This window comes from Dasypus novemcinctus, chromosome 14, assembly GCF_030445035.2.
Source record: "Dasypus novemcinctus isolate mDasNov1 chromosome 14, mDasNov1.1.hap2, whole genome shotgun sequence".
Classification (NCBI taxonomy): domain Eukaryota; kingdom Metazoa; phylum Chordata; class Mammalia; order Cingulata; family Dasypodidae; genus Dasypus; species Dasypus novemcinctus.
In genome coordinates, this window is record NC_080686.1 from 22,862,894 (window position 1) to 22,887,763 (window position 24,870).

Here is a 24,870-nt window from a genome sequence, read left to right on the forward strand (position 1 = left end):
GTGTAGACTCGGATCAAGGTCCGTCACAAATTAATGCCAACATACCTTCTCTATTTTCCATTAACCTTTATCATAAATGAATCTTTCTTCCAGATGAACTGAAGGATTCACCTCTCCTTGTACAATCTCTAGGCCTTCCCAACTCCATGTCTTTGTGTATGAGTCCTCTCTTTCCCACCTCCACCAATCTCCCCACATCCAGCCATAATTCATCCTCCAAGGAGCACCTCAAAAGCTACTTGCTCCACAAATCCTTCCCTAATAATTTTAGCCAAAAATAATCTCTCCCTTTACACCTATCTTTCACCACCTACCAATGTACCATCTGTGAGAGCAGCCTTTGGATTTGATTTTCATATACAGTACCCAAAGCATGCAGCATCGTGCTAAGGTATAATAGGGACTGTCTTTTGCAATCTGCAGACCCGGAGAAACCAGTGAGTATGTGTATTTGGTTCACAGTCCACATCACCAGCTTCTCCTGACACATTAAACCTCTGGCAAACTAGGTACGCTCTCTTCTGTTTGCCAGTTCCCCACAGTCCCCACTAGTCCATACTGCCTCTCAACACTGCAAATGAAGGAGAGGGTCAGTAGTTACTGATAATCTTTTCGTCTCCTGGTTTCTCTCATTTATAGCACCTGCCCGGCTCTCAGATGCAAGTGAATTCGTAACTCTCATACCAAATGATCAATAAACACTGATGAATGAAGTACTATCACATGAGGAATAGCTCAGAATATGCCTGAAAAGAAAAATGACAACTATATGAAACAACCACCGCAGGCAATATTCTAAAGAAAACCATGTGGAAGGTCCGGAGTCCCAAAACAGAAACAAACAGGGGGGATCAAGGAACTGTTGGCTTCAGGAATTGCTCAGAAGCAAAATGGCTTTCCTCAGTGAGGAATGAATCTCCTGCCCTTGAGTTGTTCAGACTGGAGCTTCCCAGCCACTTGCCAGAGAGTCTGCCAGACTGGCTTCCTTCTAGATCCCCACTGAGCCCCGGAGATTCCGTAATCTCAGCCCCTTTCCTAAACGCATTTGCCGTCTTCTTTGAAAGCAAAACACTGAACAAAGTAGCATACACCGTGTGGGTGTGTCACTTACCGGGTGAATATCACGGAGGAAGAGAAGTGAGTCAAGGAGGAACCCTTGAGAAACCCCACTGTTTTTTAAAATATATTTCCTAAAGAAGCTTTAAATTGCATAAATGTTACATTAAAAATATAGGGGATTCCCATATACCCCCATCCCCTCCCGTCCCACACTTTCCCCCATTAACAACATCCTTCATCTGAGTGGTACATTTTCTACAATTGACGAAGTGCTGCCACTAACCAGGACTACAGCTTATACTATAGTTTACACTCTGTCCTGCACATTTATATAGGTTTTAACAAAATGTATAATGGCCTGTATCCTCACTATTTAAGGAGAGCAGAGAACAAAAAAACTGGCAAGAAAAGGCATCAAAATGAAGAAGAAAAGTCAGGAGATGGTGCATTATAGAGACCAAAGGGAGAGCGTTCCAAAAATCCCATCTCGAATGCAGCAGAGTTACGGTGCTGTGAGAATTTTAAAGCATCCGCTGGATTTAGGGGACAAGATCATCAGTGGCTTTTGTCTGTTCGAACAGAACTGGGGTTGAAGAGTGCATGCTCATGAAATGTCTCAAATTTAAATTAAGGAATTATCTCCAGATGAGAATAGAGAGAGAAACTATATCATTAGACTTGTGTTACAAGCATGAACATGATCAATGTAAGCATTTAAATTAATTATAACACAATCGTTGCAATGCTTTTTTGACAATTCATTAGACTTGTGTTACAAGCATGAACATGATCACTGTAAGCATTTAAATTATAACACAATCACTGCAATTCTTTTTTGACAATTTATTATTGTTTAATACAAAGAGCCAAAAAAGAAAAAAGAAAACTAAGTAGCCCGGTCACTGCCAGCCTTTATGGGGCCTAAGATTTTAGTGCAGGTGAGAGGTACAAAAGTCAGCTTTAATTACTAAAAAATTTGCTTACTCTATGAACTTAATTAAAAATACAGCATGCTGTGTTCAAGGTACACTTCCAGTTAGACAAAGAGGATCACACTCAAACATCTATCTCCTCTCACTCCTGAAAGCAAACAAAATAAATGGCACAAATTTACAAGGGCAAAACAAACACGAGTGGAGATAACAGCAGAAGAGAGATGCCAAAAACATTGTAGAGAGCTGGAAAACAGGCTGAAGGATAGTAACTGATTTAACAAAACTGGAAATGCTGAGAGCTCAGTAAATACAGCAGGAGGACGGCAGCAAGTGGCACACCACTTCCAACCACAGAACCCAAGGAAGACTCAAGAGTGGGAGGCATGAGATAATTCTAAATTTGCACCTCAAAGGACTTCGTCAAAGGGTGAAAAGGCAGCCAACTCAACGGGAGAAAATATTTGGAAATCACATATCAAACAAGGGTTTAATATCCATGATACATAAAGAGATTCTACAATTCAACAATAAAAAGACAAACATCCTGATTTTAAAAAGGGCAAAAGATTTGAACAGACATTTGTCCAAAGAAGAAATACAAATGGTGAAAAAACACATGAAAAAATGTTCAACATCACCAGCAATTATGGAACTGCAAAACAACATGACAACAAGATATCATTTCACATCTATTAGAATGGCCACTTTTAAAAAGACAGAAAACTACAGGTATTGGAAAGGACGCAGAGACAGGAATGCTTATTCACTGTTGGTGGGAATGTAGAATTTTTCAGCCACTGTGGAGCACTGTTTGGTAGCTTCTAAGGTAAGTTAATATAGATTTGCCATGGGATCCTGCAATACCACTACTGGATATATACCCAGAAGAACTGAGAGTGACATGAACAGACATCTGCACACCAATGTTCATAGCAGCATTATTCAAAATCACCAAAAGATAGAAATAACCCAGGTGTCCATCAACCGATGAATGGATAAACAAATTGTGGTGTATACAATGGAATATTATTCAGCTGTAAGAAGAATGAAGTCATGAGGCGTATGACAACATGGATGATCCTGAAGGACATTATGTTGAGTGAAACAAGCCAGACACAAAAGGACAAATACTGTATGACTGTGGTATTACAAAATAAGTATATTATGTAAACTCATGGAGTTAATAACTAGAATATAGGTCACCAGAAAACAGAACGAGGTTAGAGAATGAAAATCTGTGCAGAATTGGTAAAAAGGTTGTTCATAAATCTTTGGAAATATAGAAATGGTGATAGCATATCATAGTGTTTGTAATAACAGTGCTAATATGTGGGTATGACAGTGGTTGAAAGGGAAAGTCTAAGATGCTATAAAAAGGAAAGCTAAAAAATGGAACATGGGATTGTAGAGCATAGCAAAACCTCATACAAAATATGAGTATGGGTAAAATGTGCATTACTATTACAAGATGTTAATATCAGGCAAAGATACAACCAAAGCAAACTATGGGCAGTAATATATAATAATATACTAATAATCTTTCATTAAAGGTAAAAAAGGAAATACACTAAGTGAAGGAAACTAGACAAATGGTATTACATTTTGTTTGACTCCACCTATGCAAAATATAAATTCAAATAAATTAGAGAAATGGAAACAAATAGCAACAAAGAACGACAGGGGAAGGACAGAGAGATTAAGTGGTGATTATTAAGGGGTAGAGTTTTTTGTTTATTTGTTTATGTTTATTTTTATTATTGGAGCAATCAAACCCCAATTTGATTGATATGATGAATCCACACCTCAATGATTATATCAAATACCACTGCCTGTACACTTTGGATGGGTTGTACATTTCATGAATATATATCAATAAAATTGATTTAAAAAAAAGAAATACAGAAGTGACAGCTGGAGAAACTGCTGCATGAGTTTAGTGGTTGTCACTAGGCAACAGAAGTTGTAGGTGGGAATAGGGTGGGTATAACCAGAGACAATAATAAATATAGTATAATTCAACCATTTTATTATGTTTATATTTGATTTTGATAAGGATAACATTTTAATTAAATAAATGATAAAGTGTTCAGGCGTTGATAACCTTCAATTTTCAAAAAGTTAAAAAAGGTTCTGAGGGGAGGAAGAATGAAGAATAGGTTTAACATGGGGCATTTTGGGGACACTGGAATTTTTCTGTATGATCTTGCAATGATGGACACAGGCCATTAAACATTTTGTCAAAACCTATAAAACTGTGCCGTACAAAGTGTAAACCACAATGTAAACTATAGACCATGGTTAGTAGCAATGCTTGCATAAGTGCTCATCAATTGTAACAAATGTACCACACTAACGAGAGATGTTGTTAATGGGAAAAAGTGGGGGAGGGGGAGGGGTGAGGTATATAGGAATCCCCTATATTTTTTATGTACCATTTATATAATCTAAATCTTCTTTAAAAATAATAATAATAAAAAACCTATGGGAGGGATGGAGGGAGGAAGGGAGGGACTAAAGAAGCAAGGACTCTGAGGAAGCCTGGAGGAAGAGATCTGGATCTTGGGCATCTAAATTAGACCTAGACAGAAATAAAGAAGTCTTTCTCAGCACTTGGGGGTAGTAGATGGGGGAAAATAAAAGGACAGAAAAAACTTAGGTAAGGAACAAGCACACTTTTTGGCTAGAAGGTCAAGAAGTTACAAAGGTAGGTGTTTCATAGTCTATTTTGGAGTGAGGTAAGGAGCCAAGAAAAATTGTGAATTTTTGAGAAGGTACCAGAAGCAAATGTTAAATTCAATTTGATGAAGTAAATTTGGTCTTAAGGCAGGACTGGACACACACTATCTTAACTGAGAGTATTTGTACTTAATCATTCCTCTACATTCCTGTAATACTTACCATATTTATACTAGTACTTTAAAGAACTTTTTTCACACAACTGTGAATCCTTCAGAACTGTCTTATCCATTTGTATATAACCAGCACTTACCATGATGCCTGGTATGAAAAACATTTTTGTGGTATAGATATACAAACAATTATTTCCAGAAGTACAGAAGCATCTCAACATAATAGTATGCATGTATTACCTTAAAATGTTTTTTACAGTCAACAGCCAAAAATTTTACTATGTACTTCTAAAACGTAATACATAATATCCCATCATTGATAAACCAAAAGAAAATCTGTGATTTAAGTTCAAAGTTACATCTGAAGCTATCTCTCTGACTGAGTGTAAAACCCAGAACCTGATTTGTGTGATGCCCAAAGCTAGAGCAAACTCAGAACAGCATGGAAGATAACACGAATCTGGGACTATCCTCATAGATTCTAAACTAAGGCTCAGAAACATTCATGATGAATAAAAAACCCATAGGTAGAAATCAATACCTGCTCTGCCTAACAATAAAGCTGAAGATGTTATGGTTTGAAATATCAAATGTATCCATTTACAATTACTTGGGCATAGGTGGTCGCTGATTATCAAGCTTGCTAATATTTCAACATACTCTAATTCTGCATCCTTTCCAAGAGGGAAAGATAGTTATTATCCACTATAAAAAGTATGATATTAATGCTACTAAGTTCTGTTTTCCTCTCCCCTACTTTTAAGCCCCAAACAGATTTCCTTAATCATTTTCCACAAAATATTACAAATCCATCTCAAATAGATAAGGAGTGGGGGAAGGAAGTTGAAAAAAAAAAAAGAGTTGGGTCATTTAAATCTTTTGCTAAGTTTAGTGAATGTTTTTGATTGTTATTAGTTAAAATTCTTATCATAGTAGTACAGCAGAAAATTACTATGAAATGTCTACACTGAAAACCAAATTATTTCAATAAATTCTAACCTTCAGTTTTTGCAAAGTAAATAAAAGTGGAGAATTACAATTATCTAAATAACTTAAGCTAATTAAAAAAACCTAGGACAAAATACAGGCAGGTGATCCTGGGTGTACCTTTCCTCAGATTCCACAAAACATAAATGAATCAAACTAAGGTTGTTACAGTAATGTACAAAGCAGAATGACCAAACCAACATCTTTTTAATTTTATCCTTTTATCCTTTCAAATGAAATATATTTCATTTCATTTAACCAGTCTGTCCTCATTCCTTCATCGTTCTGAGCACTGGAGAAACAACTGAGCTTGTTTTTAGGATTAAATCCTGGGCCTAGACAGGATTTTTTAAAGAGTGGTTTCTCTAATTTGTTATTCTGTCTATTATTTCATTTTCTGAAGTTGAAATAAAGTTTACTAATTTTGAAGAAATAAAAACTATTTCAGAAAATCATTGGAAAAACTGCATTTTATCAGATATAAAGGTATCCTCTTATAGAACTATGTTAGTTCTACTTTTGAGATAAGACAAGCCACATAAATGTGAGTCCAGGCAGCTTCTAGTGACTTCTAATTGGCAACAGCACCCAAGGGCATCCTCTTAAATACCTGATTTTGATTTCAGGATGACCTGAATGGTGTGTCCATCGTTGGTGACTTCACAGTCTCGGCAAACCACATAATTTGGAGAGAGGCGAATGTCCAGCAGGGAGGGGTCATATCTAGCTTCTCTCGAGTTTAGGTTAATGGGGGACTGGTACTCCCCATTAGCATCAGGAAACACCAAGCCCCACTCAACACCTAAGGATAAAGGCAAGTAAATTAAGAACCGGCTGAAATAAAATATTACAGTGCCACTTAACATAGGAAAACTAGGAAAGTGCCAAATAAAATCCTCCTGCCTGTGTAGACTTTATAATCCTGCTAATGGCAATCGAAAGAGGGTTATGACTGCCAGCTCTGTACAGGTGAAATAGGATGGAGGTGTGTGGATTTTCACATTCATATTTTGAATGATCTAATATTCTCAAATACCACATGCAAACCCCTGGACTAGCAAAATAGTATTATTTTCATTTGTCCATGTAGATGTAATAATTTATGACCAGGGAAATTCAGATCATGTCTAAGCAGTAAGGAAACAATAATACCATAAAAATTTCCTCTGCTGATTTGTCCAAGTACGTTTCAGCCCTTGGGAAATTCTATAACTCTTATGTCAGTGAAGAAACACTTCTTACAAATTCATCCAGCATTTCAAAGTGTGCATACGTGAACATATATACATATATACTCCACGATTTTTATAATTAAAACTATAATTTCTATATTTGTTTCAATATATAGTCCATGTCAACACTAATAGCTGGCTTTATTAGGAGTCCTACAGCTTCAGAGACAAATTCAGGAAACTAAATTCTGTAAAAAGCCATCCCCTTCTCGCCAAGCCCACTGATCCGGCGTGCAATTTAGGACACGTATTAGCAAGCGTTGAGCTTTGCTAGAATCCTTCACGACAGGAGCAGAGGCAGGAATAGTTTTCCCCCTATGTCTTTGCAGACATAGCAAGCCAGAAACGAAAAGTTTCACTGTATTCTCAAGGTGTTGAATAAAATGTAACTGCTTTTCTTGGCTACTCTGAAGACGGCGCTTTGGCTTAGTGGGGAAACAAAACCACGCCAGCCCGCACCTTGCGACGCTCCCGCCCGCACCGCAGCAGGTGCGCCCCGCCGCGCGGCACGGAGGCCAGCCCGCCGCGGGGTCCCCACCCGCAGGCGCCGCCCTCCCTGAAGCGCTTTTGCGGGCGCCTGTGAACGAGCCAGGGGAGTGGGGAAGCGACCGAGACGACGGTGGAAAAGAGGGGGGGCGGGGGTGCTCGGCGTGCAGCGGAGCCCGACAGAGCAGAGCGCACGGTCCCGCGCCGGCGGGCGACCCCCGGCCGCTTACCTTCCTCGTAGCCCCACTCGACGCCCTCCTCCTCTTCCTCCTCATCCTCCTCCTTCTCGGGGAAGGCGACGGAATCCTCGATGAAGCTCAGGTCAGCCATGGGCAGGCCGCGGGGCCCCTCGGCGCCGTCGCCCGCGGCGCCTCGGGCCGGGCTGGGCGAGCGGGGAAACTTGGCGAGCCGGCGCGCGGGTACGGGCGGCTGAGGGCGCGAGAGGAGCGCGAGCGCGGCGGGCGCGCGCGGGCGGCGGCTGCGGTGGGTGTGCGCGGCGGGCGCGCGGGGCCGGGGCGGTGAGTGGGGGCGCGCGGGCCGGGCGGGCCGGGCGGGCCGGGCGGGCGGCGTGCGCTTTCGCGGCGCTGGGCCGCGGGGAGCGAGGCTGGAGTCCTTGGCCGCGCGACGGAGAAGCCGCAGCCCCGGGATGGTGAGCGCGGAGCGAATTATAAACCCGGCCGGGGCGTGTCTGGCAGGCGAGGATCCGCCCCCCGCGCTGGTGGCCCGGGCCGAGGTGGACAGCAGGAAAGCGCCACCCGGCCAAAGCCAGGAAACCCGGGGCCGCTTGTGCTGGGTCACCGCGACCCCGCGCCCTCCCACACCAGCGCCGCCTCCCGCGCGCCCGCCTTCCAGGACCCCGGCCGCCCCCCAAGGTTAGCCCTCGGGACTCCCTGGCTGGCGGAGTACGGCAGGGAAGGAGCATTTATCGAGCGCCTGCTGTGTGCTGGGCCTAGGGCAGGGAGGGGGCGGGGGGGGGGCGGTCCTATTTTCATTTCTTTTCCTCCCTACTCCTGGAAAACAGCACAAAGTGGAGGGTGAGGTTCGGGTCGCTACGGAGGGAGAAAAGGGGGGGCTGGGAAACCCTCCCTTAACAAAATGGCAAAAGTGAGTGTTCTGCTCCCAATCTCTATTCCTATTTATCTTCTAACTCTTCTTAGGACACAGTGGAAATTTGAGTAAGGAAAACTTTCCAAGAAGCTTGTAGTTCCTAAAAATATTTTTTATTAAAGTTGGTTTCCATCTACAGAAGGAGATATAATTTAGGGAGATTTTTTTTCCATGGAAAGTATCATTTCAAAGGCGAGAGTAGTGAAAGGCAGTAAAGAAAGGGTGTTTGTTTTTAGTTTCAGAGTCTGGGGTGCTGCTACAGGTGCAGCTTGCTGTGTACACAGCTACCAACCGCCTCGTGAAATCGTGTCAATACTGAAACGCATACATTGCGTAACATGCAGGAACTTTCCTGATCCGAAGAGGCCGGAGTCTTACCGCTTAAGCATGCTTTCCAGGCCAACTTCAGTGACTTCCGATGCCTACTCCAACATCTCTTATGGTCCTAGCCAATAACCCCCAAGAAGAAAATGTTTACATGTTTAGAAGGTTAACGTGCACAATTAGCACAGATTTGGGCCTTAAGTACGATGTTTTTTATATGCCCCGCCATACACCAGATGTCTCTCAACAATTTCAGTAGGCCATTCCTAAATCATACCATGCTTATGAATGCTTAATTCCTCATATAAGGAGGCAAATCATCTGGGGATTTTTAATTTCTGTGCTCCTATCCTGCACTGTCTGCTCAGAACCTCCACTGTATTTTTTTAAGCCACTTCACGGGCTAATAGAACTTTCTCCGGAGATAGGTAGGGACGGAAATGGCTGGGGTAGAGGGAAGGTGAAGGAGGTAGGTTACTTGAAGGTTTAGCAAAATAGGTGTAAGCTCTTGGCCAATTTTAGCTTTGAGGATTATCTGTGGATTTCAAACATTCGTGTAATTTCTCTTTCCCCTTAACACAGGGACTAGAAAACTGACCTCTCCATTCAGAAGACTGAGCCACACAGTATGAAAGAGACTAAATGTAGTCCTTACTCCCTGCCCTCTGCGTGTTCTCTAATGAGCACCCTCTCTCCTTGGTGCCTTATTCAGCTGGGATTGGCAGAAGCAGATGCTTACTCTTGAGCTATAACTATTTTAAATAATAATAATATGCAGGGTGGTGGGAAATTGGAGAAGCATGGGAAAAATACAATTAATGTAACCTATGGACTATACTTAACAGCAATACTGTAACATTCTTGCATCAATGCCAAAGATGTCCTGTGTTAATAATTGTGGGTAAGGAAAAAATATGCCAGATGTATGCTAGAGACTGCAGTTAGTGATAATAGTCTGATGATATTATCTCGTAATCTGTAGCAGATATTCTACTACAGCATGGTGTGTTGGTGATGGGGTGTTAAATGGGAATTCTACACAAGTGCATAATTGTTTTCTAAGTTCACAAGTTCTGAAATAAAAATATATTATTTTTATTTAATAATAATAAGAAACACTACACAACATTTTAATCACTTTCCACTGACATTCCTCTAAAAAGACCATTTCATTTGTTTTTTCTTGCTGGGAAGAATTTTTCAATCTTGAAATTTTTATTGAAGTTTCTTTTTAGAAGTGTATTCATGCATGAATGAAATGCCACTCTTATTGGAGCCCATGCAAGGTAGTGGAGGACATCAACAATAAAATCATTTTGCCACCCTGAGCGCCTCAACAGAGTTCATTCCCTTCCACCCAGAAATGTACATAGATGCTACACTGTAGCCTTTGTGTGATCACCATTGGTATCACTTGAATTAAAGAGATGGTTAGCAAACTAGAGGATAGCAAAATCACATGGCAATAAACTTTTTTTTTACAGTTTTCTGTAACTGGTGTGCCTTGTTTGCAGATATTGAAATATTGAAATTTTGCAGTTAATAGACAACTTTGCCTATCTCCAACAGTGTATTACCATGCATAGATGCTATTAGCTACTAGACTTAACATATTTTGACCCACATTTGTTCTTTCTGAATCTTTTCAATATAATTTGTATAATGTGACTCCTCTATGCAAGCTCAGGGTACCCTATCTAGAAAAGAAAGAGCCATTACTGTGCATCCAAATATTCAATTAATGGCCTTAATTGCTTTGAGACTGTGTGCTTTGGATTTCTGCTAATTAACAGCACCTTAAGACCTTCTCTTCTCACATCCCTGCACTTTATTATCACTTAAGATGGAATTTCTATTTCTAGTTATTATAAGATGTCTGTCACCATAAAATCTAAACATACAGATCAAAAATATAGGCCAGTTCTTTGTTTTACAATATAGAACAGCACATCTAAATCCAATACCAGAGAATCTAAAAATATGCATGCTCTATATTATGACTACAAGTACTCCACCTATCCCGCTATGTAATTTTTAATCCATTTCAACCTAATGTCATTTTTAATTCCTTAAATTAACTTGATATTGCTCATCTGTAGTGTTTGTATAACTAACAAGAGGTCAAACCACATCAGTAGGAAAATTTATGAAAACTAAAGCCTATATAACTATTTTTTAATATTAAAAGAAGAGAGGAAGAAGTACCTAAAAGGGATAAGCTAATTAGGTGTCAAAGGAACAAAAGGTAATACAATTGTTTCACAGCAGCCTAGAGCCACATACCTCTCTCCTTCACTCATTCCTTACCAAGGCTTTCCTGTTGTATGGGTGAGTGTGAGCTCTAGAGTAGTCATAGCAATGATGCCTGCTCCATGTGTGCATCTCACGAGGCTAACTCATGGGGACACCTCCAGGATAGAGCTAACATACACATGTCAAAAGCCTTCTATCCAGAGTGTAGATTTATGAGCTTCAACCACAATTAATTGCTGTGGTCCCTGAAGTCCACTGCTCTGTACTTACCACGGAGGGGGATCCAAAAATGAGTAAAACACTGTTTCTGCCCTCAAGAAATTTACGATCCTCTTGGGGAATAGGGTAAATCATGAGCTATCGTTCAAGGCACGATAAAATCGTTTAAATAGAGTGGCAATACCTTTACATCTAAAGAAGATGGAGTTCATTCTGATGGGAGCGATCAAGGAAACTTTCTTGGAAAATATGGCAGTTGAGGCAAAATCAGAAAAAGATGAGTAGGGTTTTGATGGGCAGCCTACAAGTGGACAAATGGCATTCCAGCTGTGAGCAAGGATGCGAATCATGGAAGTCCCCATTCTGGATCTGTTTTCTCCTACTATCAATACCTGCTGTGAACTGCCAAATCCAACCTGGAGACACAAAAAAATGCATGCTTCCATAGGCTTGTATCCAAAGTATAACGTTTCTCGGGCTGTTTAGTTCGTTGGTCTATTTTTTGTTTTGTCAGCAAGGGCATCAACATGGGCATCAACATTTTCCTCAGAATATACATTTTGATTTCTCAAGGTTTCAAGCTGGGTTTATCAGGCAAGGAGTTCTGATTCCTGCTTATAAATCTCCCTCTACAACAGAGTAATCTTGTATTTCATCTGCTTTGAGTTGCTTTTATAAATCTTCTTATGTTTGACCTCTTCTTGGCCTTTTGTCTTCAGAACTGTCAGCTTTAGTGTTCCATATAACTGTGGTAGATTGTGTTACTGTTCCTTTCTTTCACTGCCCCTCCCTTCGAGATTAGCCTTCTTCTTTTTTTTTTTTTTAAAGATTTATTTTTTTATTTATTTAATTCCCCTCCCCTCCCCCGGTTGTCTGTTTTCTGTGTCTATTTGCTGCGTCTTGTTTCTTTGTCCGCTTCTGTTGTCATCAGCGGCACGGGAAGTGTGGGCGGCGCCATTCCTCGGCAGGCTGCTCCCTCCTTCGGGCTGGGCGGCTCTCCTTACGGGTGCACTCCTTGCGTGTGGGGCTTCCCTATGTGGGGGACACCCCTGCGTGGCAGGGCACTCCTTGCGCGCATCAGCACTGCGCATGGGCCAGCTCCACACGGGTCAAGGAGGCCCGGGGCTTGAACCGCAGACCTCCCATGTGGTAGACGGATGCCCTAACCACTGGGCCAAAGTCCGTTTCCCAGAGATTAGCCTTCTCTGCTTGGCAATGCGACTTACTTTGACCAATTAATTGTGGGTAGAAGTGGCATGCTCCACTTCCCAACAGAAGCTTTGAGAGTTATCATGTTGTTCCACCATCGTTTTGATCCCTCTGCCACCAAAATTACCCCATCGGAAGGAAAGGCACAGCTCCTTCAGTCTGTATTCCAGAATCAGAAAGTTGACATGTAATGCCAGTGAGAAACAAACCATTGCTTTATAAGCCATTGAGATTTGGGGGTTGTCAGGTATGGCAGCATAACCTAGCAAATCCTACTGCTACATTAGCTCATCAGGTAAAGGTGAGTTTAAGGGCAATTTGTATTTGCTCAAATGCTTTTCTGCATTTTTTTCCTTCAAAGGAAAAAGTGTCCCCTCCGATTTGCAAGGAAATCAAGGAAACCCCAGCCTAAAAGAGTTCCATTATCTCCAGTACACAAATTTCATAGAAGCCCTGGCTTCTAAGATCTAGTGTGTTTATAACCTCCCCACACAGTGAGAAAGCCCTTATCCAGCTAACAGCCTTGCAAACCTGGCCTCTCAGGAGACGTGGTCTCAGCTCTCTCCACTTCCTTGAGCCCACACCAATTATGCCTGGGACTGTACGCCTACCGCAGCACCAAAATGCCTTGAGGTCTTTATATTGATGACTCCTAAATGTACTTTCTAACAAGCACACCCTTCCTTGAGAGTCTTCCTAGCCTTCTGCTGCACGAACCCCCTGACCTCCATGGTGAAAGTGCTTCTCCCTAGTGCTTCCATAATATTCTACTCCATAATCCCTGAAATTAAGATTACATGGTAAGTCTATATTTTATGAACGTCTCCAATAAACAGTGAGCTCCACAGGAGCATCTTATTCCTCTGGTGTCCCCCATGTAATTTCTCTCTAGCCCTCCAGCCACACAATGACTTGGTGAGCCCTTATAAATATATTAGTGCAATAAAAGTTATGGCTGCTGAAGTGGAAGCTTTCAGGGCACAGTGGAGCCACAAGAAAAGGGAGTCGTCAAGTTTACCTAGTATAAGGTGTGTCGATAAAGGAAGCGACACGTGAACTGCGTCTCAAAAGATAAATAAGTGTCCCTTTGCCCCCAGAAGGGAGGAGCATGGAAAGTAAGCAGGACATTCCAGGCAGAAGGAAAAACAAACCAAAACTCCAGGATAGAAGCTAGCGTGGGTTCACCTTTTGAGCAAGCTTAATTTCCTTCTTCATACAGTTAAATAGACTAATAAAGGGCAAAATGGCATCTTTAAAGAGTTATGTCCCTGTTTAGCATAGAGATTTTTTTTTAAGTCTCAAAATAATTTCACAAGGCAAGATAAAACACAAAATAGATGATATGCTTACCTGAGTACCTGTTTGATTAAAAAGCAGTGCTAAAAATGAATCGAGCCCTTTTTTGACCTTACAAGAAGACATAATGGCCAACATTGAATGGCCCCTGGTTGCACCTTGACTTCATTTCCCGCAGCAATTAGTACACCTCTCTGTACTGTGCAAAATGCTGTTGACTGCAGGAGCAGCTGCACCTGCTATGCCAGGCGGGAAACCAGGTCACGGTGGTGATCTGCAAAGATGGCTGCCACAACCCCTGTCCTCCTTGGAGTTGTGTAGACAGAAGGCCTCCCCCCCCACCCCCTTCTGTCAGGGCTGCCTCGCCTAAATGGCTCATGCTATAGTTTTACTCTGTGTTTCTGTGTCTCCTATTGCCAACAATATCAAGCTCTAATGTTGCATGTTATTGACCCTTAAGTATTGGAACTAGAGCAGTCAGTCTTTGTTTAACGCATTTGTTATGTACTGGACAAAGCAAGTCCAGTACATACTTGTGACTTGCTTTGTCCAGTAAACTGTGGCAGAGGTGACACTGTGCCCGTTTTGGCATTAGCCTTCAAGAGGCCTGCAGGTTCCTCGTTCGCTCTTGGAAACCAGTCATCGTGTAAGAAATCCTGCTTCCCTGAGGCCTCCATGCTCTGAGAAGCCCAAGTTGGCCACAGGGAGGGACAGGACAGAGGAAGGAGACAGAGGCTCAAACGAGCGCGAGAAGCCCTCTGAGGTCTTCCAGCCCAGCCTAGCCACCAGCAGAGCCAGCGAGCCAGCCAGTACCACGTGGGGCTGAAAGCACGCACGTCTCAGTCCTCCTAAATTCCTTGCCCACAGAACTGTGAGGTACACATCTGTGTTTTAAGCCACTAAGTTTCAGAAGGGTTTACTATGCAGCACGGATAACTGAAGCGAGCATTTAATATGTATGTGCTATATACGGTGCTAAAGATTTCCCATGAATTATTTCCTTTAATCCTCATAAGAACTTTAATAATATCATCCCATTTCAGATGAGAAAACAAAAACTAAGACTTGCCTTTAGCCACAGGCAGAGGCAGTGAAACCCGACATCTGTCTCGCTCCAGAACCCTTGACACTAACACAACCTCCCTGCCCGCCCTCCCGCATCCCAAGTTGGTGAGCCCAGCAAATGTGCCGCAGCTCCACCCCCCAAAGGAACGTGGGACTTGGGCGTGCCATTAGGAACCAAACTAGGATTTAAATGCACACTCGCACCCTGATACATCCTTCCTCTGGGCGTGCTGGGAGATCTGTTGGACCAGTGTGGAGCTGGAGGCAGAAGGGTCTAAAGAGGGAGGGCAAAGGGGAAAAAGTGGGAAAAAGAAGAAAACTTGCCCCCTTTCAGACTCTGCTTACATGTCAAAAATGGAATCAGTGATCGGAGTCCCATGTAAAAGAGATTTGCTCCTACACCAGCCCTGCCCTGTAGCCATGCTGTAATCCACCTGTGCTTGCTCCACATCTGACCTTGCTCCTCTCATCCTTTTGGTCCCCTGTTGTTGTAGCCCATGCTCTAGCTTTGCTGCCTTGGTTTACTCACCTCTCCATAACCTCACTGCTCCCAGTCCACAGCTTATCTTCAACTTCAGGCTTGCCCGGCTCAGACCCAGGATTTGATGTCTCTCAATGGGCCGCAGAGTCCTCGCTCACTAACTGGTGATTTATTCATCACCAGTTAATGTGTTATGTGTATAACATGACTTAGATCATTAATTCATAATCATATAGCAAAAAGTACTTTTTGTACACGGAGAAACCAAGGATTAAATGCTTTGCCCACAATCACACAGACTAACAAGCAAAGTGTTAAAATTGGAACCCAGGTTCTAACCAGCTCTCAGGCCAATACTTACCCCCCAACCCTCAGTCATCTCAGAGTTGGGTTTTAGTCATCGTGTCATCGTCTCTCCAAAAAGCCCCTTTCAAAATGTCATTAGTTATTCACCCATTCAAATTCACAGCAACTCTCAATGGGACGTGAATTAAGTGCCTACTTATCAATCTAAAATGCTACTCCTCAAAAACAGAAAGCATTCGAGGTGTTTTATGTTAAATATTTCTATTCCATAAAGAGTTTGTGTAATGAGGAGGAAACAGGGACACTAATGAAAGACACAAAGCAATAAACAATTCTAATGCTAATGGCGCACAGCTGTTTGCATTATAATGGCACCCCATTGATTAGGCTTCACTGGATATTACTTTTAGCATAATTATCAATGATAGAAGAGAAAGTCTAGCATGGCGCTGAGTACATACTATGCGTTAAACAGACTGATTGCTCTAGTTCCAATTACTTAAGGGTCAATAACATGCAACATTAGAGCTTGATATTGTTGGCAATAGGAGACACAGAAACAGACTAAAACTATAGCATGAGCCATTTAGGCAAGGCACCATCATTACCAGATATTAAGAATTATTTAAAGTGGTCCACTCCAAAATAAATCCACTTCCAAAGCCTGGCATAAACAACATTTATTAAACGCATTATTATCCTTAACATATTATGTTGAAAGGCAGTATAGTACAATGGCTTTGTTGCTTACTAAGTTTTGGTCTGGGCAAGTGATTTATCCTCTCTACTCTTCAATTTCCTCATCAATAAAATGAGGACAATAATTGTACCTAACCAAAAGAGTTACTGGGAATATTAAATTAGTTAATATAGATAAAGCACGTGAACTAGAACAGCAAGTTCTACTAGAATGCTTGTTTTGAAAATGCAGATTTGTTCTAGCACAATTAATATATTTGGGGACAACTTGAGCATTACACAAATTTCCCATTTGCTTACGTGCAATTTTTTTCTGCAAGAAACTGGATGAACACAGAAAACTTCACCCAGCTGAACTGAGCGATGTAGGAATACACAAAACACACACATGCGCACATCACAAATCTTTCCTACCTCAGTTTACTGTGTGTTTTGAACTTCACCCATCCTCATCTGGTACTACAGCTTCCATCGGATTTCAGACAATCCTGCCTCCACCACCTCACAACTCACAAGCTGCAGTCTTTTTATACCCACTTCAATAAGCAAGCCTCAGGCCTCTTTCAAGTTAAGGTGCCATATTTATTATAGTGTGCTGTATTCCTTAACCATCTAACATGTCTAAAACACTGCTCTCATTTTTATTGGGGTTCTTTCTTTTTCTTTAATGTTTCACTGATGATATATTTGAGTGCCGTGCCCCTGAACCCATTTTCCCATGAGCCCTGTGATTGTCATTGCCAGTTTTGCATAGCACAGTGTTTTTTAAGAACACATATGTCACATTATAGCAAAATCAACTGTATCTGGCACCTAATAATCATGCAAATAATGTAATTATTGTTGTAATTATTAGAAGAAAGTGACATTGCCAAATTTGCAATGTCATATTCTTGGATTGTTTTATTACATGTGAATTAATTTACTTATTATCATTATGAATTTCAATTATAGTCATGCTACTATTATTCTTGTATACTCAGGAATGTCTTTAAGATTTGCACATTTGTGAGATTTCCCAAATTGTATAAAACAATACAGAAACAGTTCAGCACTTAACTATTTCAAACGTATTGAGTGCCCTAGTAATTTGGCCTCATCCTTTGAGACCATACATGAAAACAGGACTTGCTTGTAATCAGCAGGTAACGCTAGGTATTTGATACTAGTAATGTCTGGTTTTAGACACTGCATGTCTTCTGGACTAGCTATCCATAAGTGTCCTCAATCCAAGGTTCACACAGGTGGAGGGAGGTGATATTTTGTTCATTTTTTCAGATGTTTCATTTGAGGTATCAGATGAAGTAATCAGTGTCCTCCATTGATACTGAGGTCACAGGAAGAAAGCAAGAAAATCCTCCGGTTGCCTGCCTTTTACATATCTATGTCTTAGCTTTTTATGCATGTTTAAAGGGTCCATATCACCTGTGAGCTACCCGCAAGGACACAATGAGAATACAAATATCCAAGTCCAAGTTTCTTCAAAGTACTGTAACTTCACTGTTCTAAGATTTGCCAACTTGAGCCTGCTCCTTTATCCATTCTTTCATCCATCCGTCCATCTCGGCAACATTTATTCAGAACTGTGTGTTACAGACATTGTCCCAAAGGCTTGAGATACCAAGATGAATGGGTTTGGTCTCTGTCCGCAAGGAGCGCACAACCTTGGAAATAGTGAAAACCCACACTCAGGATGCTGCCAGTGGTACGGTGGCGGCAGGGATAAACAGGCTTTATAAATCATGGCATGCCCAAATGAAGAGGCACCAGAGCAGAGTGGGCATGTGATTCCCCCAAATTCACACCCCTTGTTGATGGAAAGGAAAGACTAGACCCAAGTTGCAGGTCTCTTTCTGATATTTGACATGCTTTCCACTCTCAAAATCTTTCAGCATTTCCCTTCCACTACAAATTCCTAACCCAGAACTCTTGGTGAGGTTCTCTTTTCGAATGGATGGTCATTGGGTTTCTGAGCTTCTCTCCCACAATTCATTTTCTTGGATACTCAGGTCAGGTTCAGTAAGAGCTCCCTTATAATTGGTTGAGGTGTCCTAAATATAACAAAATGAAAAACACAGACACTTCCAGTAATTTCTCCATCTGTTTTTCTAACAACCTCATGTTTTGCTTACATCTGCAGAGCTGCATCTTGTCTAGCAATAAAAAAGATTTTTCTAATCTAATTGATTAATTCTTAAGTTCCCAAGTCAACAACGCTGTTATTTTTACCAGAAATAAAAAGTCCTAGCTCATTTTGTAACCCAGAAAATGAATCTCTCACAGTGAAATTTGGCTTAGCAGAAAGGTATTTGAGGAAAAGTCATATAATAAATAAAATGCTCTTCTAAACTAGCAACGGGATTCCAAAAATCCAACATGGACTCTGAAAAGAATCCCGTGGCCCTCAGTTAGAATATATGAGAGCAATGACTTGAGTCTTTGTGAGCAAATAACACAATTGTCCTCAATTCAGTTTGCCCCAGAGGAAGAATTCTTTTACATGATAGTAGCAATTAATGGAAACCATGGGAGAGGGCAAGATCCAAGAATCAGATGTTTTAAAAGATCCCCTAAATGATATCAATATGCAGCAAGGCTAAGAGTCACTGGACTAGAGCAAACCTCAACTAAACCATCCCATTTGTGTCTTCAACTTTCCCAGAGATGGCACCAAATTCGGAAGATTATTTAAATAAATACAATGTTAAGCCTATAGAGAGACATGGAAAAAACATACTCAGCACCAAGGCAGGTAAAGAGGTTAGCACAGGAGCAGTGGTGAACACAGTTTGAGCACTATGAATCAAGTACTGATGGGCTCTTTATTTACTCACTTAATCGTCACAACAACTCTGTGGGATATTATTATCTCCATTTTACAGAGGAGGAAACTGAGGCTCAGAGGGTTGGAGTAACTTATCCAGCATGTCAGAAACAATAATCAGTGAGCTTAGAATATGTACAAGATCTGCTCACTTCAAAGATGATATGGCTTCAATTACTCCAGTTGTAGGATATTGTGACTCCAGAAATATGTTGGCTAATCAATAAATATCTGTTGATTGATTGTTAACAGATTAGAACATGTTTTTCAGAAAGTGTTTTTGACACTTACTGGTAGGCACAGTAGACTATCAGGATGCTAGCTAATTAGCACTCAGCATTTCCCACCCCGAGGACCACCAGTTGCCAGCTGACTGGTATCCTTACCTCTAGATTCCTTCCATCTTGAATGTACTGCTTTAAAACTTTGGAAGGCTCTCAAAACTCCCATCACACAGGAGCCATCTCAAATTGAATTGAACCTATTTTTCTTCTACCTCTTCTTCTTATTTGGTCCCCAAATATGCCATGTGTTTCCAAATATGTGTATTGCATATGCTATTCCTAAGACCTCAATGGAGAACATCTTTCACTATTCTTCCTAGCCCAGCTTAGCCCCTCATTGTCTACAATTCTGTCTGCCCATGCAGTCTTCCCCATTGCTTACAGTTTGCAAAGTTGCACGCTGTCCTCTAAGCATTTGTATCATAATCGTTGTTTACATGTCTTTTTCTAGCACTTGAGTGTACATCCCCCAAAGACAGTGACTATGTCTCATTTGTCTTTGAATCCCTAAGACCTAATAAGAGTCAGTCTACAAATAAGGTCTCAACAAACTCTGACTGACTAATTTATGCGACCAGATCCTAATCTTTTAAAAAATAGCCTATACACAATGTTTTAGAAACTCCACAATTTTAACACTGTAAAATGAAATCCTGGGTCTGTTGAGAATTATTTAGAAAACATCCAAACAATGTGTTGTTTCATAAGCTACTTACTTTAGAGTTCAAAGTCTGCTCTTACACTACATCTCTGAGCCACAATATATCTGAATTAGTTCTTTTTTTCTGGGAAACTGCGCCATAAAAATTTAATTTACATTTTGAAACTGACTATATTTTATGTTTTTAAACCATCAGTTTTATCCTGTCTGGTAACTGCTTCAGCCTTGTAAACTTCACCTCCGTAACAGAAGCCTGACGAGAACCTTGTGTTCCTGACTAACGCAACTTCTTCACGCACCTCTGTGTTTGGAGTTGATGGAAACCTTGTGTCTGTGCAAGGACTGTGAGAAAAAATGGCCCCTGCTATGCTCCGGATCTTCCAAAGAAGAGGAAGAAACTTGTTTCTTGGTTACATGAAAATAAAAGGTCTGGCTTTCTTTGGATCTACTGAGAAGAAACGTTTGTCTTCTTGGCTACCAAGAGTATCCAGGTCCCTTTCCTTTTCCAATAGACTAAACTGCAATCCCCACCCCCCACCCCTTTTTTTTTCTTTTTCATAATTGCTTTGGGACTGTCTTAGTTTGCCAAAGGGCTGCCTATGAAAAGTACTATAAACGAGTTGGCTTTTATAAAGGGGATTCATTTGGGGTAAAAATCTTTTACAGTTATGAGGCCATGAAATGTCCAAGCAAGATGGTGGCTGATCTCTGCCAAGGTCTCTGCCTTCCCCTCCAGAAAGTACCATCTCCCGGAGTTCAGCCCTGGACAACCAGACACAGGGCTTGTCTCTTTCCAGGCCTCCTCTCTTAGTTTCGGCTGCTTAGCCTTCTTCCCGAATTCAGCTGTGACCTATCAGGCATATGGCTTATCTCTCCCTGGGCCTCAGCTCTTTGAGCCTCTCAGGACTCCTCTCCTTGAGTTCAGCTGTGGGCAAACCTGGAGTCCTTTCTCTCACATTGCAGGAACAAATATGGCAGCTTCCTTTCACTCACATGGCGGGATCCAATACAGCAGAGCTCCCTTTTCCTGTCTCTATGTATGTGTGTGTCTTCATTTATATCAGATCCAGTAAGAGGGCAGAGATGACCTGAGTCACGCCTCACTGACTCACACCCACAGGAATGGATCCGTTCAAAACATAATCTGTTTCTTTTGGGGATTTATAAAAGAACTTCAAACTGTCACAGCTACTAATTTGTGATTTTTAAGGGAACCAAACCAAATTTACTTGTTTGTGCAAGAAGAGGGATTTGGATGGCAAAAATTGGAAAAGGAACTCCTTAGCATCAGTGGCTAGAGAGCTTAATTAAAGTACCCAAAGAATTATCTGGACACATTCTGGTTGGGAAATGAGATGGTATCTTAAATATAGATGTGTTTACCAAGTTCTGGAATAGAAATATTAAAATAATAAACTTCAAGCTCCTCTTGAATTTTAAAAGCTATAATTTTAGGGAAAATGAAAAAAGAAAGTCCTACGTTATATGATTACTAAACTTCTAAAAGTTATGATATAATATGGCAAATTCATAGTTTCAAGAAAGATCCAGATAAATTCATGTGTTCAGTGGCCAATGGATATGTTACAAAACAGAAATTTGGGGATATTTATGCCTCTGGGGTTCAACACATTGGGAAATTGTGCCCCATTACTAAATGCCCTTTATAAGGATAAAAGAATCTTTGATTTATGTGAATGCTTATCTATTCTCAGTGAAATTGGGAAAAGCACCTCTGTTGAAAGTCAAATGCATATAAAACATTAGGAGCTTACGAATGAGGTAATGCCATGGAAGAAACATTCAATAAAGGCTGAGAATGTCACGATTATTTGGAGTCAACCAGAAAGTCTCAATTTCCCTACACACAGTTCCTCTGATCTCTCACAAATAAGTGAAAAATGCCCAAAATGTCTATGCATTGTCAAGAGAAGCAAAGCCTGAGTTTGTCTCCATCAGCGGTTTTTAACCTGTGGTCTCTGGACCAGCAGCACCTAGGAGACTGTTGGACATGCAGATTCTTGGACAGCATCCCAGATTCACTGAATCAGAAACTTCTCAGCTGGAATCCAGAAATTGTTGTTTTAACAAGCCCTCCAGGCTAACTTTTGAGATCCAGTGGTCTAGAGTAGGGCTGTCCAGTAAGATAGTCACCAGCCACATGTGGCTATTGAGGCTTTGAAATGTGGCTCCTCAACATTGAGATGTGCTGTAAGTGAAAGATACACACTGCATGTATTACAAACTTGTTACCAGAAAAGCCCAAAGAAGTATAAAGTAGTTCATTAATGTTTTTATATTGATTACATGTTGGATAATATTTTGGATATACTGGGCTAAAGAAAATATATTATTAAAATTAATTTCATCAGTTTCTTTTTACTGTTTTAATCTGGCTATTCGAATATTTTAAATTACATATGATTTGCATTCTATTTCTACTGGACAACACTGCTAAACTTCCCAAACCAAACATCCTAAAAACGTCAAACTTCCCTCCCCAAAATTTCTTTGAAAATACTGCTTCGTTGTAACTTCTGGTTTTCTTTTTTCTTTTTAAAATTTATTTTTTCTTTATTTCTCTCCCCTTCCCGACCCCCCTCCCAGTTGTCTGCTCTCTGTGTCCATTCACTGTGTGTTCTTCTGTGACCGCTTCTATCCTTTATCAGCAGCACCGGGAATCTGTATTTCTTTTTGTTCTGTCATCTTGCTGTGTCAGCTCTCTGTGTGTGCGGCGCCATTCTTGGGCAGGCTGCACTTTCTTTCTTTCTGGGAGGCTCTCCTTATGGGGCGCACTCCTTGCACGTGGGGCTCCCCTACACAGGGGGACACCCCTGCATGGCAGGGCACTCCTTGCATGCATCGGCACTGTGCATGGGCCAGCTCCACATGGGTCAAGGAGGCCCGGGGTTTGAACCGCGGACCTCCCATGTGGTAGACGGACGCCCTATCCACTGGGCCAAGTCTGCTTTCCATTGTTTTTTTTATTCTGCTTCTGACCTCTAGAACTCCATGGAATAAGGCTAACCCTGTCTTCATGACAATTCTTCAATGTTTATAACTAAGATAATGTCCCCTGTCTTTGCCAGGCTGAAAATATCCCCAGTTGCATTCATCCACGTAATGCATGATTTTAAGAGTTTCTGCTTGCATGATTATGCTCACTCTCTCCTCTTTGATAATATAACCTCACGTAGGGAAAAAATGATCAAAGACTTGAACATGGGCCAAAAGATTCCTGGGAATGCTTTCATTGGGATGGAGGGCCTTGTTAACAGGCTGTCCAGGGACTAAGTCTCTAAGGGTGTTTTGTTGTCCTAGATTAACTAGGCTATTTTATAATTCTGTAGGGATAGAGTTCACATTATTGATAAGAATGATAACAAGACAAATGTTTTCTGCCTGTGGCAGTGCAAACAATTCCTGTCCATGGCAATGCAAGTGGATTTTGTAAGCAGAGAATGTAAATGTCTATAAGTCAAAACTCTCATTTTAAGTGGGTTTTATTGGGTTACATAAAACATTTGACAGGTATTCACTCTGTGATTTTACCGTTTTGAAAATTATGCTTTCACACTCACACAGCAGGATTCCCAGACCACAGCCTGATATACTAGATGTAACCTAAGCAGAAGTACGCAGTGCATCCTTGCCTGGTTCCTCTGCATCTCATAACTTCAAGCTCTTTTCGTAACCTCTGAGCATGCAGACTCACTGAACTTGTGGTGAACCAGAACACTTAATGCTTTTCTTCACACAATCTACTCTAGCCACATTTCCCCTGCCCTGTACCTTTTATGTTTTTTTTTTTAACTGACTTGCTGGATTTTTTTACATGTATGCCTTTTAGCTTTAATATTGAGAGTTGGGCTCTTTATTCCAACTTCAGGAAAGCATCATTAGGCCACTTATGCCTTTATCACAGCAAACTGTATATCAAAACCACTCAGAATTCAGGAGGCTTTGGACAAGCAGCATCTGCTTGTGCAGTTGCAATGGCACTTGGAGAAAGAAATGAGTTTCCTGCTAGAGACAACGTCAGGCACAGGCTGAGGTAGCTGTGGGGCCTGAAGCTTGTAGAGCTTGGGGATGGGTGCTCTCTATAAAAGAATAATCCCAAATTGTCCTTTTCTGTATAATTTACCTCAATTAAACTACTGTCTTCAAAAGAATATAAAATTACTATAAAATTGCTAGATCCCTTCCCAGGGTCTGGCAAGGGGCCTGTGAAGGTGAGACACCCTGAGGGCAAGTTCCTTTGGTCTCCCCTGGGTTCTCTGAAGGTCAGTTGAGGGGCTGCCACATTGTAAACCCTCAATACCATGTACCTTGTCACAGTTTTTGTGTCATTCATTTCTGTTACTCCCTACCTCTTTACAAAAATATTTACAAGACCCTGTACCCCTAACTGTAGGATCATTTAAAAATTATTATAAGCTTATTCTGTTTTCCCTTTTAGATTTCTTATAGTTACCTATTTTCAGATGCCAAAACTTAACTGGAGTTTTTTTTTTTTTTTCCCAGTGGGGCAGATTGCCAAAAAACAACAGATAAGTGAACCTGAGGATTGAATTGATAACAACAAAATGTCTTG

At 41.2% G+C, this 24,870-nt stretch overlaps 1 protein-coding gene and 1 long non-coding RNA gene across 4 annotated transcripts in view; one reads left to right on the top strand and one right to left on the bottom strand.

Annotated features, from left to right (window-relative positions):
- Positions 1 to 8,186, bottom strand: part of CA8 (carbonic anhydrase 8) — a 133,656-nt gene extending 125,470 nt beyond the window's left edge. For 2 of the 3 annotated variants that reach the window (XM_071207825.1, XM_004484331.5), the window contains exons 1-2: positions 7,779 to 7,991; positions 6,441 to 6,632 (exon numbers count right to left, since the gene is read on the bottom strand). In XM_071207825.1, the coding sequence (XP_071063926.1) occupies positions 6,441 to 6,632; positions 7,779 to 7,878 (292 nt within the window). In that variant the 5' untranslated portion in view covers positions 7,879 to 7,991. Of the gene's footprint in view, positions 1 to 6,440; positions 6,633 to 7,778 lie in introns of all 3 variants that reach the window. The other variant, XM_004484330.4, reaches the window with a different exon arrangement.
- Positions 8,063 to 22,650, top strand: LOC131273251 (uncharacterized). The gene is made up of 2 exons (XR_009180399.2): positions 8,063 to 8,420; positions 20,473 to 22,650. It is a non-coding gene; the product is annotated as an uncharacterized lncRNA (long non-coding RNA).
- The last annotated feature ends 2,220 nt before the right edge of the window (positions 22,651 to 24,870 follow it).